At 35.1% G+C, this 19,323-nt stretch overlaps 1 protein-coding gene across 2 annotated transcripts in view; it reads right to left on the bottom strand.

Moving 5' to 3' along the window:
* The window catches only part of LOC100932208, a 131,358-nt gene that overhangs the window by 3,585 nt on the left and 108,450 nt on the right, over window positions 1–19,323 (bottom strand). The window contains exons 18-19 of one of the 2 annotated variants that reach the window (XM_023505918.2): window positions 18,434–18,557; window positions 2,144–2,234 (exon numbers count right to left, since the gene is read on the bottom strand). In XM_023505918.2, the coding sequence (XP_023361686.1) occupies window positions 2,144–2,234; window positions 18,434–18,557 (215 nt within the window). Of the gene's footprint in view, window positions 1–2,143; window positions 2,235–17,668; window positions 18,023–18,433; window positions 18,558–19,323 lie in introns of those variants that run through there. The other variant, XM_023505919.2, reaches the window with a different exon arrangement.

Below are 19,323 nucleotides of genomic sequence, written 5' to 3'. Positions count from 1 at the left end.
TGAAAATTTGGAACAAGAGGTTTGGCAATTGTTAATGCTGTAAAGTTACCCATGTATATATCCTGTAAATAAAAGGCTATTAAAAAAAAAAAAAGAATATAAACTCCTTGAAGTCAATGACAGTCTTATTAAGCACACATTAGGTGCTTCCTAAAGAATTTTTTTTAATTAGTTACTGAAATGGACCACCATTGATTAGAGAACTCATTACCCTATAAAACAACCTAAGATTGATAACATTTAGATAGTCCTTAGATTTGCAAACTGCATTATTTGTATTATCCCACTTGGTCCTGACCACAAACCTGAGGAAAAAGCACTCATTATCCCTATTTAACAGGTGATGAATATGAGTTTGAATAAGGTTCCATTACATACCACAAGCTAGTAAGGACCTGCTGTGAGTTTCCCACTGAGGATTTCCTGATTCTCAGTCCCATGCTCTATTGCCCCATGCCTTTTAACTGTCTCTGTTTATAAAAGATTGAGTAGGATTATGATGAGCTGATGAGTTCTCAACCAACTCATGTAATTTGTATTCAAGGTATCTCAGAAACATCCATGCTTACTGCATAAATTAAGTTCCACCTTTTTGAAGGCAGGAGCCTATGAACATGTCTCTCCTCTCTTTCCTTTTTCCTTTTCTTTTCCTCCCCCCAGTTCCCAGGACCTTATACAGGGATACACCCTCAAATGCCTATTGATTGACTGGATGGCTGGCTAATGTTTCAGTACCAATTAATTCTCTCTTACCTTTTACTAGTCCAGGACTAACAAATCTGAAGAGTTTCTACTTTGAAAATGGTTTTCCATTAGAGAATCATAATATAATCTACTTTTTCTGTGTCTCAGGAAGGCACTACCCAACCCAAAAGGAAAACTACTTTTTCCCTTTACTTCAGCACAAGATGGCTCAGAAAGTCTGGATCCCAACAGCCATGTGGATATTGACTGCCCCACATGTGACATTTTTGTTTTCCTTTTTACAGATGTATGATAGAATTTAGGTATTGGGGCATTTTGAGCAGCATCAAAGAATCTGTCTTTCTGCCAAGCTGAAAAATGGTCTTTTCTCACCATAGTTTTTTAAGGGTTGTGGTCTTCAGGACAGAGTCAAGTCTATGCTTGGCTAGATCCCAGAGGGCTGAAGGATGTCCAAAGGAGCAATTTTATCTATAACACCTTTGTCTTATCTATAATAATTTTTTTGTTGTTGTTGTTGAGGCAGTTGGAGTTAAGTGACTTTTCTCTATAATACTTTTAAAGTGAAGAACTAAAAAGGCAAAAATGAGTAAATCAAGCCAGTCTAATTTTTCAAGATCAGATAACAGGGGCTAATCAATAAATTCCTTCCTACTACTATATTCCTGAAAGAAGACACTGTAGATCGGAGTGCATGCTGGAATATCTGACAATATCACTAAACTAAATTCAGATATTTTCCAGGTAAAACTTTAACCTACTTGTTTAAAAATAAAATATCTAACAACTTATTTGTATCTACAAAGAAATATACTAATAAGAATTAGCCTCGATACTCAACAAGGATTCAGTTTAAGAGGGAAATTTCCAAAGAACAGATGGGTTTGGATTCATCCTCTGATGTTTAGTCCCTGATGTGGCTATTGTGGGCTATCCTATACTCCAGCAGGTCCGGACTCTACCCTCAGCCTGATCTCAGCTTGTACTTCAGGAGATGCTAATTATTCTTATTCCTGCCTTTGTTTCTCTTAGATAAAGATTTCACTGACCCCATACTACTCAGTTATTCACTTTCCAGCCAATCATTTTTCCCCTACTTCATTTTCAGTAGTTGCTTTACAATTTCCTCTTTACATGACAAACTCCAAATTCTTATTGATTAACATAATAATTGTTGACTAAATATAATATGATGGATTATTTTTAATTATTTTTAAATCAATTCAAGCACACCTAAGTTTCACTACCAGAAGTAGCTATGATGGAACTTTATTTGTCTTTCTCTTTCAGTTGGTCATCTTGAATTGTAATGAATATTAAGCACAAAAGTAAGTCAGAGAGTCTCCAGTAACACTTCTGTCAATAGCTATAAACTGATTAGTCACAACATCCTTTCACATAGGCTTATAAAATAAACATCATTCAAAATCTAGATACATACTTGTGGGTCGTTTCTCAAGGATGCGATGCCTCCACCACCCAGGGAGTTTTTCAAAACAAAGTTTAAGGCATATATTCCTGGCAACTCATATCTGCAAAAGTAACACAGAGAGTTAATTATCAATCATTTTGTTTGTAAAAGTTCTGATAACACATCCCTGAGCCAGCCTGCTACTGGCCAGAACATAAAGATTCAGGTGAAAATGAACCCAGAATGCAGTGGGCAGAAACATAATCGGTCAATCAGTGGACATTTATTAAAGATCAACTATGTACCCTGAAGAATAATAGTAATAATAATAATAATAATAATAATTGCTAGCATTCAGATGGAGCTTTAAGGTCTGCAAAGCACTTTATAACTATTATTTTATCCTCACACTAATTCTGGTAGGTTGGTTCCATACATTCCAGATGAGGAAACTGAAGAAGATAGAAATTAAGTGATTTATAAAAGATCACCCAGCTGGAAAGAGCCTGAGGTCATACCTGAATTCAGTTCTTCCTGGTTCCAGCTCTAGTTCTAGCCACTGTGTTATGTATAGATCTATAGCTGGTATTGATTTTAGTGGCTATCCAATTCAACCCAGACATGAAAAGGAATCCCCATTATAACATACTTGACAAAAGGTCAGCCAGCATTTCCTTTAAGACTCCAACCTGAGGGAATGCATATCAATGAAAACAGTCCATTACACTCTTGGACAGCTCTAATTCTTGGAAAGTTCTTCCTAATATCAAACCCCTTTGCAACTCAATTGCAGCCCCTCGTTTTACAGATGAGGAAAGTGAAGTCCAAAAAAGTTAACTGACATGTACAATATCATAAAGGTAGTAAGTAGGAGACTTGGGATTCAGCTAAGGGCTAGTGTCTCCAACTCTTTCTACTGCACTGTCACAGATTTCAGAAGCTCATTTAATTAAGAATGAAAAAAAAAAAACAGTTGGTTAACAGGGAGAATCATGATATTTTCAGATATAAGGAGGAAGTGAAAAATGGAGGTAGAATTATGAAAATAAATATATACAGGGATAGCTTATCTAAATTTTACATATATATCATATACCTTTGTGTTTATAGATTTAACCCCAGCAACTTTCTAAGACTAAAGGTTAAGGATAATCTGCATTAGTAAAGAGAGTTTTCATACAGGGAATTCTCCTATACCAAGGAATTCACCAGTATGAGCCAGGAGTGAAAAAAAAGAGAAAGAATGCTTATAAGAAAGAGGAGGAGCAAATAGGAAATCTGATAAGCTGACCATTTTTAAAAAATAACTTTTTATGATTCATTTTAATGCAGATTACTTTGTATGAGATGCCAAGTAGTACAAAAATGAAATAGTTTGGGGACGGTCACACATATTGATAAAACTTGCTTCCAGGGAAACAAAAGCTAGCGAAATTCTTGAATTTGAGGATTTTGAACTCTGAAGTGGGCTAGATCATTCAGGTATCTCCACTAAATTTAATACTAATGTGGTAAATCCAAGGAATTAGAGTACAGAGGAGACACCAAGTTGGCTGAGGAGGAATGACCCAACTCAGGTGGGAAAACAGGTTGAAACTCTCAAACATATCAAAGTTGGACCAGACTAGAGAGTATCTCCTAAACCTCTATCCTGGGTAAGTTAGGAAGGCCCAGTCTTTAAAAAAAAACCCAAACAGTTATTGCCCTCAAAGTTTTTATATTTAATAAAGGAAAAACTAAACACAAATATATATTATACAATATAGATTAAGTATATGAGAAATGTATAGTATCTCTGGGAGGCCCTCCTTATTTATGGTTCTCAGCTAATAGATATCAATAATGTATAAACTAATTACATTTTGAAAATAGTATTAAATATTATAAAAGTAGAGTTACTATCTTAAACCTATACAAAGCAGCATAGGTCCAGCAAGTTAGATATCCTTATAATCATCATCACATTGATTGGTCAGTGCAGATTATATAAGGCAACATATTGCAAGCAGAAAATACCTAGCAAGATACAGCAGGGTAGCTAGGGTTACATACATCAGAAAAAATCTCTATTTTTCATAGATGACAAAATCACTCCAAGCATAACTGTTCCCAGTCTATCTTCTGTCTATGACCCTATTATCCTTTCTATGAATGTTCTTTCCATTGGTGATTTAATTTACTAGGATCATGATTCTAGTGAGTACCACTATGCAGATCTAGGTTTCCATCTCCAGTCTCTGACTAGAGTTCCATTTCCATAGTTCCAGCAATATCTCCATGGGGATGGCCCACTCCCACAGCAGGTTCAATATTGAATCACTTGCCAAGTCCATTTGATTTTATCTCTTCACTTCTCATTTTGTTATCCTTTACTTCTACTGTAAATGAGGCCATATATAATTATAACATAATTATCTTTTCACCTGTGTTCTCTTGTCTGTTTTCTGAATTTATCCCTCATAGCATTGACCAAATGACTTCCCTAATGCATTACTGTGATCATGTTATTCTTTTCAAAAACCTCCAGGGGCTCCCAAATGCCTACTGATTAAAGTATCACCTTTTCTTTTAGCCTTCAAGACCCTCTGCATTGGCTCCATTCTACCTGCCTGGCCTTATTTCATATACTCTATACTTAAACCACAAAGAACTACCTTCAATGTGTTTTTAACGGTCCCATATCTTCTATCTCTTTATCTTTGCTCATGCTTTTCTTATATAGTGCATGGATAGGAGTCCTTTATCCCATTCTTCATCTATTGAAGTTCATCCCTTCAAGGCTCAATTTAGGTGTCCCTGTTATATGAAGTTTTATCTGCAACTTCCCTCTTTTGTGTGAAAATGATCTTTCCCTCCTGACAGTTTTCATCATTCTTTGCCTGAACCTCTCCTTCACCCTTTCCTTTTCCTTGCATCAAAAGTATCTGTGTGTCTTTCCTCCATTAAATGTTAAGAGTTCTTGAAAAACAATATCTGTGTTGTGAATATCTTGTTATCTCAATATCTATTATTACTATGCTTTGCACAAAATTAATTAGTACTTAATGGAAGCTTATTGAATTAATGAATGATCTCATTGATGAGGTTTGAATCCCCTCAATTCCTGGTGGGATGAGGTTAGTAGCAATAAGAGAGTTGTTAAAATTCCCTTTTAATCGGCCACAAGTTTAAAAGTGAAAGAATTCACTTATCCCGAATTATTAATTGCAAAATGAAAGTTTATTGTTGGATAGAAACCAGTTTGCTAAGAGACTGACTTCTATACTGGCAGAGTTCTATTGGGAAATAGAATTTTATGCTAAGAATCAGCGGGCAGGGTCCTAGCAAATTGCTTGGGGCTTCTGTGAAGATGAGTCCAGATACTGCCTTTTTAAGGAGTCTTGGGGCTTCAGGAGCCAAGGTTCAAAGGTTTCCCCAGGAGGGGTTGAGACTCTAAAAGGGATCACAGAACAAAAGGGAATACAGTTTTTTAAAGGGAACACAATTAACATAGTTTCAGAGTGATAATCTTAAAGGGATTACAGCTTTAGTAAAGAGAACAGTTCTCCTCCCCCCTTCACCATGGGATCCTCATACCTGAGGTATTCACCTTATTTTAAAACCACTTTTGAGTTCAACATTTAGTGTTTATTCTAGAATTAAGATGAGGAAAAAGAGACTTCACCATTTATAATTTTTGACTTAGGAACCAGAACTAGGGCCTTCCCTCAAAATAATTTGATTTTTGTTTTTTGGGGATTGTTTTGAAACCCAATATACCTTGCTAGTTACAAGAGAAACATTCCTCTCTGATGTTTTCCTGTAGATATTTAAGCAGCTATAAAATCTGAGCTATTCAGTTAACCTCTCCTAAACAGATTCTATATTTCTTTTATACTTAAACAAGTTAGAGCCACATTTAAAATTTTCTAATTTTATTTCCAATGAAGGATCAACAAGAGAATATACTGTTATTACTCTCTCCTTCAGTGAATTGGGAAGTGTTGGTAATGATACTTTGAGCAATTTGTTTCTGTTATATATAATGAGTTCTAAGAAATGAATTATTTCACTCATATTTAATAATGAATTATTATATTAGAGTCAAGGTTTTTTCCTTTTTCTATTTCTTTATCCAGAAATGTACCAGTGTGGAAAATCTCAGAGATTTATCCAGGTTAAGATCTCACCAGTCAGACAGTAAAAGAAATTCTAAGTTTGGGTTAGCGGGTATATTCCTTTTCATTATTTGCTCAGAATGGTCTGGAGAATTGTAGAATCTCCCTATTATCAAGATAGGTGATATGGAAGTCTCTTTGTATGAGATTTGAGTGACCTATGTCTCTATCCCAAGATAATCCACTTTCCAATGTGTTAACTTATCAGAGTTAATTATGCATCCCCTGGGAACACCTTCTTTTCCAAGGGTTTATAAACTGTGAGCCAATTCCCATTTGAGAGGTCTTTGATATAAGAGAGAAGGCCAAATGACTATTCTTTTATTAATCATGTTCTGGTCTTATTAATACAATTATTAAATTGTCCAGAAACTGTCCTTCAAACTTTTAAAATCATCACATAGGAGTTTTCCAGGCTTTCAATTTAGTTCCGATAACTCTTTCTTTTTTTCTTTTTTTAAAGCATTTATTAATCTCTTATTAAGTATCAGGCATTGTACTAGGTTCTGGGTACATAAAAACAAAACTGAAACAATCTATGTCTTCAAGAAATATATATTCCACTTATATGTAAGTAAATATAAAATTAATGTAAAGTATACAAAATATAAAATTTATGGATATAAATATATAAATTAGAATACAGTAGTGTGCTAATAAATATTTAACAACCAGCTTTCTAAAAGAAAATGTATGCATTACACATTTTTCAGTTTAACCTGGATTAACCTGGATTATTATTTTCTCCACCATTCTGCAGTGTAAACAATCTAAAAAACAATAAATCAAGCCCACATTTGTTCTTGTTATTTAATCATTTTTTTTAGTCCCGTTCAACTTCTTGACTACATTTGGGGTTTTCTTGGCAAGGATGCTGGAGTGGTTGATCATTTCTTTCTCCAACTCATTTTATAGATGAGGAAACCAAGGCACATGGGGTGAAGTGACTTGCCCAGAATCATACAGCAAAAGTGTCTGAGGTCAGATTTTAATTCAGAAAGATAAGTCTTCTTGACTCTAGACCCAGCACTCTATCTACTATACCACTCAGGTGCTCCCAGATTTGTAGGAAATTAGGCTTTCTTTTGTTTCAATTCTTACTTAACATTTAACTACTGAATGGGTATTGCCTCAAATAAAATGGGGGAAAGACCTTAGTTTAAAAAGGCACGGTCTCCCTTTGCATCTAGGGCCATCTCCAATTGTCCTGATCAGGACGCCCAAGTCTACTGCACCAATTTTTTGTTTGTTTTTTTGCAACTTGAAGGCATTCTACATGAGAGGCCCCTAATAATGCTAAAAACATTAGGTTTTTTGGGAAGGAGAGTTTTGTTTTTTTTTTAAACATAATAATAGCTTTTTATGCTTTCCAAATACTTGCAAAGATAGTTTTCAACCATCACCTTGCAAAACCGTGTATTCCAATTTTTTCTGCCTCCCTCCCCACCTCCACTCTCTTGGGGAAAGTCTAACAAGACATCCAGGGACATAGATGTTGAGTTGGGAAGAGTGGGAGCAGAGGAAGATGGAACAAGGATATATTCAAATCAGTCACTTCAGAGATGGAGATTAAGGGAACTCTATAGGCAACAGGCTATATATCTGGAATTGGATCAACAGAGGTGATTCTAAGACTAAGAGGAAATCATCTAAGATAGTAATATGGGGGGGGGGGGGGTTTGCCCTGATAAAGATCTTGGTGATGTGGCAGCCACAAAAGCCAATGTAACTTTGGGCTGGATTAAGAATGGCAGAGCTTCCAGGAATATGGAGTATTCCACCTCCATCAGATCCTTTTAAACATGTTCAGTTCAGGAAATGATAGTAGTGATAAACTAAAGGACCAGCCTTGAGACCATGTGGTAGGAGGATGAAGTGAATGCACTGGGTATATTTAGTCCAGAAAAACAAAACAAAACAACTCAGGGGAGACATGTTAGGGCATCTGAAAGACTGTCATTTGGAGGAAAGATTTGCCTTCTTCCTATTTTGTTGGGCTCAGAAGGCAGAATCAGAACCTGTGGATGGCAGCTGTAAATTTCAGGTTTAATGGACGACCTTGCCTCCAGAGGTGGAGGATTCTCTCTCTTTTCAAACGGGGCTGGATAGTCAGTTTGCTGATATTTTTAAAGTGAGAATATTTTTCTTCCTGGGTTGGACAAAACTGCCCTCGAGGTCCCTTCTAAAACTCAGATATCGTGATTCTGTGATCTTTTGGTTCTAATAGCAGGAGAAAAGGAATAAATAGTATTATAAGAAGCATTCCTGCTGACCTCTCATCCAAGGTTACACCTTCTTGGTTGTCTACAGAAACATAACAGATGTTCATCCGGGGCCATCTCCAGTCGTCCTGATCTATACCTGGCCACTGACCCAGATGCCTCTGGTGGGGAAACTGAGGCAGATGACCTTGCCCAGTCCTCCCTCACGTAAGTTCAAGTCACTTGCGTGTCACAGCATCACCTCCCTGAGATCATGGTTTTCTTCAAGAACTAAGGAGAAACAACAACAAATCTGTTCTGGGCAGGGGTTTTGTAGGGTGAAATAAGGCTTCCCAGAGGAACGGCTGATTCGCTTTCCTTATTTAATGTTGTAGGCAGAAAAGTCACAATTATTGAGATGATTTATCTGAAAAATTCTAAATAGTGAAGGGGAAGAGGAAAGGAAGGCTAGAAATGAGACAGAATTGGGGCACCAAGTGAGAGGAAGAGACTTGTCTCTAACGGTTAAGACCTATAGAAAGAGAGCCAGGGCTCTGAAAATGAACTTTTTTGAACCACTGCAACACCAAGTTATGAAGCTGCCAAATACAAATCCTAAAACTAGCATATTCACTGGCCTAAAACTAGCATATTCACTGGAATCTTGAAAGAATTCACAGGCAAGGGCCAGGGAAGGACCCCAATTTGACAATGTTTGTCTATACATATGCTGAGACTGTTCAAATGTCACAGAATTCATTTAAAAGGAAATTTTCATCTACAAAATGAATGGCAAGATGAGATTATGTCTAAGGATACTCCCCATTCCAAAATGTTATCTTTGCCTCAGACTGAATTGTAGTTAATATCCACTGGCATACAAGTCAATATCATAGACTCGGAGGTTTGGGGTTTGGTTTTTTTTTGGGGGGGGGGATAGGAGGAAAGAAAGGTCATTAGACCTTGCTTTGATTAACTCTGATTTTTTGGGTTTTGTACTTTTTTGGATTTTTTTTTTTTTTTTTTTTTTTGGCTATATATATTGCTATATAACAAAGCATGATGGCATAGAAAAAGCACTAGATTGGGAATCAGAAAATCTGATTTTTTTTTTGCTATATCAGTAACAAAGCATGATGGCATAGGAAAAAACATTAGATTTGGAATCAGAAAATCTGAAATCTAGTTCTTACTTTGCTGCTTAGTAGTTGGATGGAGTTGATTGACTCTCTGGGTATTGGTTACTCACTTGTGAAATGAGAGAAGGGAAAAATTTTAGAGCAGATGACATCTAAATCTAAATCTGTGTTCCTAATATCCTGATATCCAGTTCAAATAACTTTAAGTAAATCAATGTTACTTGTGGGGCTGGGAGTGAGGATGAAGGCTGCCACTCATTCTACATATCCTCATGGAGGCAAAGACTAAATATGCAAAATAAAATGGTCAAGAGATTTCTAATCCCAAACAGAAGAAAATTCTTTCTAGTCAGGGCATTCATTCATTCAAAGTATTAATGTTGGCTCTCTTAGTTGCTGCTTCTGATAAGATATTCTCCAGCATATTATTTTGTATTTTGAATAATCAAACAAATCTTTTAAGACCAAATCAAATACAGTAGCTATAAGGCTCTCTAACTAGAATTATTTTTCTCTCTCTCTCTCTCAAGCTCTACTTTTACTTATCCTCATTAACATAAATAAATATTTTCCATCTGCCTACTGTATATGCAACCATTAGATTGTAAGTTTTTTTTAAGGCAGACCTATTTTTGCTTTTATTTGTATTCCCTAAATCTGGTAGTTGATAGTCACTTCATAAATGTTTATTGAATGGCTAATGTAGAAATGTGTTTGGGGCAATTTCAAATGTATAATGGGTATCATATTGCTTGCCTTCTCAATAGGTTGGGAAAAGACTAGAAGGAGAGAGAGAGAGAATTTGGAACTCAAAATCTTTAAAAAATAAATGCTAAAACTAACAAATACATGGATGAACTAATTAATTGAACAATCAAAGGAAAAATATGATTGTTGATTTGACTTGTATCCAGGTACTGCACTAAGAATACAAAAGGGGATAAAACAATCCATGTCCTTAAGGAACTTACAACTCAATTGGAATGATACAGCATCATTATAAAAAAAAAGATATAATACAAAATAAGGAACTAAGTTCCACTTCAGAGTGAAAATTTCCCCTAATTCTTTTATTTCTTTTTTTTTCCTCCTTTTATGTTTTCACTTTTCCTTCCTCTTTGACTTCTTTCCTGGTAATCAAGCTTAAGTTTTGGATCTACAATTTATAAAGAAACAACCAATTAATACATACATATTTATTAAGCACCTACTAGGTGCCAAGCATAGAACTAGGGGATATAAGTGATTTAATGAATGAAACAATTGGAGAGGTTCTTAAAGTATCTTAAATTTGATAGTTCAAAAAAAAAATCACTGTTCTTATTGACTTCGAATAACTAGAAACAATGGGGTGCCTTCTTAATTACTTCCTTTAATATGTTGAGCTTGGCTTCAGTATTCATTAGACATCAGATTTCAAGGGAACTTCCTTTTAGCTTTGGCTAAATACTTCATTCACTAAATAATGTTTAATGAATTTATTTATCAGGAACCATAATGTTTAATGAATTTATTTATCGGGAAAAGTAAGTCTTGTAGTTTATGGTGAAGTAAAGGAAGATAGCATATGTAACTGCAGAAGAAAATGTTAAATGAAAAAATAGGAAGGGGAAAGGAAAGAACTTGTATCTGCCTGGTATCTGGCAAGAGATAGAACGTTTCAGATTGAACATACGTATATATGAAAGAAGTTCTCTCATTAGTGAATGTGGATAGTGAACAACAAACACCATATGGGTTTGATTGAAAGGCACCTGAAACATACTTAATTCTCCTCACAGAGATAAGAAATAACCATATGGTACAAAAGGAAGAAGGCTCTGTTTTTCTCCCTGTTTTGTCAGAAAAGCAAACATTTCTTTCAATTAACATTTACGAAGTGTCAATGATATGCAAGTCTTTGAGTTGGGTACTGGCAATATAGATATGAACAAAGATGGTCCTTGACCCTAAAGAGCTTATAGTCTTTGAGGGCAGCTAGGACATGTGAGCACACAGATCACAGAGTAGGAAAAGTGATCCTGATTAAGTACTCTAAATCATTTTTGAGGAGGAAGAGTATAATTTCATATATGAGCTTCAGGGAAGAATTGGTGAACCTTCAAGGATTTCAGTGTGTTCTGGATATGAGACATTCCATGTGAGTGAATGGAGAGAGAAAGGAAAGCTGGGAACAGGAGGCAGTTGAGTTTGATTGAGTTAATTCCATTTAATTTAATTCTGTGAGCTTTCATGAAGTACCTAGCATGTTCCAGGCACTGTGCCAGGAGGTACACCATGAGGCCTTTTGTGATTTCCCAGTTATTAGGGCTCTTGAAATCATATAAGATGTATTTGGTGTTTTCTTAGGTACATGATGTAGAATACATGGTTTTTGAAGACAGGAGTTGTAGAGTCTAGTACAGTGCTTTGTGGTTGTGGAAGAAACTCAGGGTGAGAGACTGGAGCCAGAGCACCTGGGTTTGAATCCTGGATTTACTGTCCACAGAATCTGAGCTATTCCTGTGATCTCATCAAGGCTTAGTTTTCTCATCTGGAAAATGAGGGAAACTGTCCTAGAGACCTTTAAGGTTCTTTCTGGCTCTAGACCTTTGACCCATAGGTGCTTAATAAATATTCATTGACTCCATGTGTATAACATACATTGCCATTTTGTAGACAGAACATTTCACACATATGTAGCATTGGTTTTTTAAAATTTTATTAAAGTTTTTTATTTACAAAACATGCATGGGTAATTTTTCAACACTGACTCTTGCAAATCCTTCTGTTCCAAATTTCCCCCTCCTTTCCCCCAGCCCTCCCCTAGATGGCAGGTAGTCTAATGGATGTTAAATATGTAGTATTGTTGTTTTTTTTTTTAAATAAACATGCATGCCATTGTGTTTGATGAGAAACAAATTCATTTAAGACTAGTATACTGAATTCAGATAAGCTTTTTGTCATAACATTTTCTCCAAAACAATATTTATTAATAGCTAGAATTTGTATAGTACTTTAATGTTTACAAAATGTTATCTCATGATTCAGATTAGTATCAATGATCTTGTGATGAAGAGAGCCATCTACACCCAGGGAGAGGACTGTGGGAACTGAGGGTAAATCCCAACATAGCATTTTCACTTTTTTGTTGTTTGCTTGCATTTTATTCTTTCTCATTTTTTTCCTGTTTGATTTGATTTTTCTTGTTCAGCAAGATAAGTGTATAAATATAAATGCCTATACTGGATTTAACACATATTTCTACCATGTTTAACATCTATTGGATTACTTGCCATCTAGTGGAGGGGGTGGGAGAAGGGGGGGGTGTTAAAGTTGAAAAATTACCCATGCATATGTTTTGAAAATAAAAAGCTTTAGTTAAAAAAAGTTATCTTATTTGATCCTTACCAGAATAGTGTGAGGTAGATGGACTTATTATCCCCAATTTACAAATGACAGAACTGAATCCAAGAGTTTCTGGTTTGTGCTGAGTAACATATCCAGCAAGTTCTGAAGCAAGATTTGAATTCAAGACTTTCTGACTTTAGATCCAATTATTTCTCTATTAAACAAACTACTTAGTTTTAGACAAGAGATTTGAGGGAGGAGGGATGAAAAAGTAGCTTATGACATTTTGGTGTCCTATACTTTGAAAAGGTTGGGGATCAATTACTATAAGTAATAAGAAACCATTACAGAATATGATTTCATTTATTATGTCTTGTTTCTTTAATTTCACAATTTAGTCCACCTATACTGAGAGTTGTTTGTCCTCTGTTTTCAGAGAGCCAATGATATCATGGGATGATGTCTTGACTAATGCATGAATTGGATTTAAGTGAGGGAGCACTGCCCAAGGCCATCAGCCTTATTCTCCCTTCCAAAGTCCTTGAAGTCCAAGGCAAGACAGAAATCAAGACAAATGGCAAAGACCCAAAATGTAGGGGATAACATAGGGGTCTTTTATGTCTGACCAAGCGCTAAGCGCCCCACAGTGCCTGCTTCGGTTGGCTTCATGGTCACAAATTATTCTCTTCTACCCATTCCACCAGTAAAGATCTGCTTGGGGTCCCCCTAACTCTTGTACAAGTTTGAGGCCTAGTTTCCCTCAACCCAGTGAAACCCATCTGGCCAAGGCAGTTTATTGGGGTGAGGTCATTATGCACGCTGCGACTTCTTGGAGCTGAGAGTTGGGGTACAGGAAGTACTTGGGGAAGATCGGCTCCTCTGGTACGAGGGCTTGCCAAGCCTTTTTTCAGCTCATACTGAGAGCAGTTGTGGGTAGAAGACTTCTGTTTGAATCAGAAGGATTTCATTTTATGTGCTGCCTCTGACACCTATTGATTGTCATCCTTAGCAAGTCACTTAATTGTTCAGTTCTCCAGGCAGTTTTCTAAGAGTATAAATTGCAGAACAATTACTTTTTTTTTTTTTTTTTCCATTAAAAGCATCCCTTTTCTCACCAGGTACTGCAAAGATTGATAAAATAACAAGCCCAAACAAAAACAAATAAATAAGCAAAACAATCATATTAAAGTCCTTGGTTGATGATGGGGAAGGAGCTAGATCTGTAATTTCACTGGTGTGGGGAACTCTCAGATGAGGGAACTCCTTCTGTCAGTTTAGATCTAGCACACTCTCTGAAACTCAGGTTCTCCAGGATTGCCCAAAACAGCGAGAGATTGGGTGTTTTGCCCAGACTCATACGGGCAGGGTCAAAGGCAGGGCTTAAATTTGGGTCTTCTGACTCCAAGGACAACTTGACATCTACTGCTTCCTGTTAGAGGAATGAAGGAGTTCAAAATTATATCATCTGACATGACGCCATAAATTCTGATTAAAGCCAATTTTTGTAAGAGCCCGGGCCCAGTTGTCAGGACAAGTTGTGCTATGTGCAGACTTAAACCTGTAGCTACATGTTGGCGAACTGATAACATGTGGGAGCAAAAAGAATATTGGGCTGAGTCAGGAGAGACTGAATCCCTTCCATGACCCTTATCTGAATAACCACAAGCAATTCATCTTACACCCTGAAGCCTCCATTTCCTCATTAGTAAAGTTGCACTAATAATGTCCAAGGTGCAGACTTCCCGGGTTGTCATGAGGCTCAAAACTTTGACACTTTGAAATTGTAAATGTCGGCAATTATCATCTTCTCCAATAATGCTAGGATGACTTTCCCCAAATTTAGCAGAGTACCTGTTTGAGGGGTATAGGGAATATGTCTGAAAATTTATGTGACTTCCACTATTTTCTGATTCCTACCTCTGGAAGTCAAAAGGAATATATAAATATGTATATATGTGTATATCTATATATATACTATACATAGATATACATACATATACACATATATGTACATATACACATGCATACACATACATATACATGCATATTATATATTTATATATACATATATATATATTTATACACACACATATATAAATATTAAAAAAAGAGAGAGAGTGAGTTCAGGGCCTGGAGTCAGGAAGATTCATCTTTGTGGTTCAAATATGGCCTCAGACACTTACTGTGTGACTCTGGGCAGTCACTTAACCCTGTTTGCCTCAATTGTAAAATGAGCTGGAGAAGGAAATGATAAACTATTAAAGTCTCTTTGCCAAGAAAATCCCAAACAGGGTCATTTCAAAAAATTATCTTTTTTTATGGAAATTGCAGAATACTTTATATTACAGTAAGTTTTATTGGAAAAATGGGGGAGAAATCAACCTTTAAAAATACACTCATATTGGAACTAAGGAAGCTAGTCAAACCAGTTATAAGCCAGAGGACAGTATTTTTTCTATTTGTTTTTAAACAGCTGAATACTATTTTCACCTTTGTTGTTGTTATAGTTTGTTTACTTTGCTTTTTTTTTTTTTTGTCATTTTTCCCTTTAAGATCTGATTTTTCTCATGTAGCATGACAAATGTGAAAATATGTTTAGAAGAATTGCACATGTTTAATCTATACTGGATTATTCCAAGAGAGGGGGAAGGGAGGCAGAAAGAATTGAAAAACAAAGTTTTGCAAGAATGAATGTTGAAAACCATCTTTGCATGTATTTTGAAAAATAAAAAAGCTATTGTTATTTTAAAAATACACACACATGAAAACTCTGAATACTATATACATATATATGTATGTACACACATAATTCTATAACATTTACAACCCTTCTGAAGATAATTCAACAAATACTACCAGAATGAAATTAAGAGTTAGAGGAAGAATGCCATTATTTCCATTTTATAGAAGTAACACCAATTATGATGTTCAGATAGAAGATGACTGGAAGTATGATACTACTGATAAAATTTTAATAGCCCAGATTAGTATTTCTGTTCTAGTTTAATAAGTTTTTCAACATTTAGTTTTTAAAATACTGCTTCCACTATAGGTTTTTCTCTCATTTGATTTAGTAAGAACATTCTCTCTTAAACTGAGTGTAATCATAGTTTAACAAGAGAAATTAAATTTAAAAAAAATCCTCTCTTAATATATACATGTTACTGTAGCTGATCAAATGAAATGGTTATAAGTTTGATTCTGTAGGCTTTCCAAAAATAGATAGCTCTATCTTTTTACAAGTGAGATAGAGATATGTGTGTATTTATATATGTCCCTATATATGTATGTAAATGGACACATGGATATATTCATATATAGATATGTGTATATATACACGCATGCATATATTAATGGGTGTATATGTATGTGTGTATATACATAGACAAAAGCATATGCTTTATGTGCTTTGTACATGTGGGACAGCACAGACATTAATTAATAACACCATATATAAAACCATCTTCTGGGCTAGCAATATATTTTACCTATTGGCAGCACACAGTCAAGCATATACATTTAGTGCAAAAGATGACCTTATTTTAAGAAAATTGTATTTTACTCAAAAGGAAATTTGAGATTTATAGAAACAGAGATTTAAGGTACTAAAATATTCTTCCACCTTTCCCCCCCAATCTAGTCTCTTTCTAACTTATCATTTCCTTTAGTTTGCATATCTTCCTATTTACTAAGCAAAAGCATCATCACAGGAGAAATATAAATAAGTAATATTTATCCTGAAATATATTTTAAGGATCTACAGTTTTATTAGTATGTGTCCTCCCTCTGCAAAAATGTACACCATAGGATCATATAGAGGAAAGGGATCTTAGGTACCATCCAGTCCCTGTCCATTATTATACAGATATGGAGACGGGCCCAGCAAGAGTCTGTAGAATGTAGGAAATGTCCTCAGTGAGATTCTTTAACATGCTCTTTCTACAGCACCACATTGCTTCATGGAACCCTAATTCAGCAGACAGGCTTTAAGAGTGGCTATGGTCAAAACATTTGTCATTTTCTGACCAATCTGGTAAAGAGTCTCTCTGAACTTAGATTTAGACTCAGGTGAAACATTCAGTCCATCACCAGCCCAGTTCCTAAAGCTTGGTGGGAATGGCCCCAGTGTGCACTTTGTTGACATAGATTTCTAGAAAAAAAGCTCACCTCTAAGCTATGATGGGACGTTAGAGTTGCATTTTCCATGAAGGTCTTAAAGTACATTGTAGAGTGATATTTGAAAAGCATCATATCACAATATGAAAATCATCAAAGTGATGAGGAAGTAGTTTAATTGATTAGAAAAAAAATCTAGTTGTCCATGTTTCACTGCAACATTTGAAATACATTTCTAAAAGTTACATAATAAAATTTCCAAGTATTTTAAAATGTGTTCAGTACCTGAGACTACAAACGTCTAAATATAACATTTTCATTTACAGATTTTGATTTCTATGAGCTACCCTTGCCAAATTTATGTCATTTTAACTGTATAGTAGCTCAAAAATCTGTCCTGTCAGTTTTGTAAGTCATGCACCTGGAAAATTGGATGGCAGAATGAATAGTCACCTAAACTCTTTTAGTTTCAAGTTTCCTCATCTGTAAAATAGGAATAACAACATCTACCTTCCAGGGTTGTCATGAGTTCAGATGAGATCACATATATATATATAATGCAATATATAAATGCTCTAACTTTTATTGTACAAACTTCATTTTGGTTTCCTCTTTTTTTTTTTTTTTTTTTTTTTTTTTTTTTTTTTATCCCACATTAGTTTTTCCTACCTCTAAACTGTACTTAGAGCCTGAGGAAATACCTCATTTGACATGGAGTCTCTAAACTGTGGTTAGGTACAAGCTTACAAATCCACTTTTTCAAAAGTGAAACAACTGCAACTATTTGTAGAGAAAGGCAGCTTTCCATAACTGATAAAGGGCCAGCATTAGTGTCAAATAGCCCTGGTTTCAGGCCTCTTACCTGTGTGATTTTGCACGAATCACTGAGCTTGTCTAGAGCCCAGGCAACTCTCTAAAACATAAACTATAGCCCAGTTGCCAATCTGGATCAGAAGAGAGAATACCCTGCAGTGATTTTTAAAAATCAAATTTAAAAAAATTAAATCAACATGATTGTGTAGATAAACATCTACAAATATAAGCATTTCCATTTACAAAGAAAGACATGAATAGAGAATTATATATATGAAATATTGAGTCTCAATCATATACAGTTTAGTTTTAATATCACATGTAATTTTATATTTTACATGGCGATACCTATATTGTCCTCCTTATTTGTGTGACCCTCTAGAATTTCTTATACTGACATTATATGCTCAACATCCCAGATACTGAGCCCATAACATAAAAAGCACTTAATAAATACTTCTTAATTGACTAATTGATGAAATCATAAGATCGAGATCAAAAAAGAAAAAATAATTCTTTGTAACCTAAAAGCAAAAATGCAAGGCATATGAATATAACACATACCTTGTGACTAAAGTCTCCTCTGCCCCTTCTTTATGCAGCAGGTGTTGGAAGTAGTCTTCTATTGCCTGAGCAGTTAGAATTTTTTTTAAGTATGGATAATAGAGGGGGTGTCGTGCTACAACACCTGCAACACATAAAACAAGACATCACAAAGATGACAATCCACAGATAATCAGACATCTCCAATACTACCTCCAATATTAGTATGTGGATTAAATCCATTTGGGAATAAATCATATATTTTCCATATTTATAGACCAGTGTAATATTGCCAACCAAGGGCAAATAGCCCAGTGAGCATTTTCACAGTCCAATAAGTATTCTAGACCCTGGTTTTGTATCTTCCCATGTTTCTATCTTGGTTTCAAGGAATAATTGTAAAATTCTAAAAACTATTAATTTAGTTAACTTTTCTCTCGAAAATACGTACATTATATTATCTTCAATATTAGTATGGGGATTAAATCCATTGGTGAATAAGTAATATATTTTCCATGTTTATAGACCAGTGGAATATTGCCAACAAAAGGCAAATAGTCCAGTGAGTATTTTCACAGTTCAATAAGTATTCTAGACCCTGGTTTTGTATCTTCCCATGTTTTTACATTGATTTCAAGGAATAACTATAAAATTCTAAAAAACTTTTAATTTAGTTAACTTTGGTTTTGAAAATAAATACATTATGCCCTGTGCGATTGGATGGGAGAGCCATAAGAGTAGTAGTACGATAGGTTTTATTTATCTTTGTTACATTAATTGAATGAAATTGTGAAGTCTTTTTTTCACTTCAACAAGAAAAAGATCTTTCTTGACAAATTTGCTTCTCGGGTTTTGTGAGAAAAATGAGCAGCATATAATTGGCTAACTCATGCCTTTGGCTACATTTAACT

The sequence above is a fragment of the Sarcophilus harrisii genome, chromosome 6, assembly GCF_902635505.1.
Source record: "Sarcophilus harrisii chromosome 6, mSarHar1.11, whole genome shotgun sequence".
NCBI lineage: Eukaryota > Metazoa > Chordata > Mammalia > Dasyuromorphia > Dasyuridae > Sarcophilus > Sarcophilus harrisii.
The sequence above is the reverse complement of the archived record's forward strand: the minus strand, read 5'-3'. Positions and strand labels throughout refer to the sequence as shown.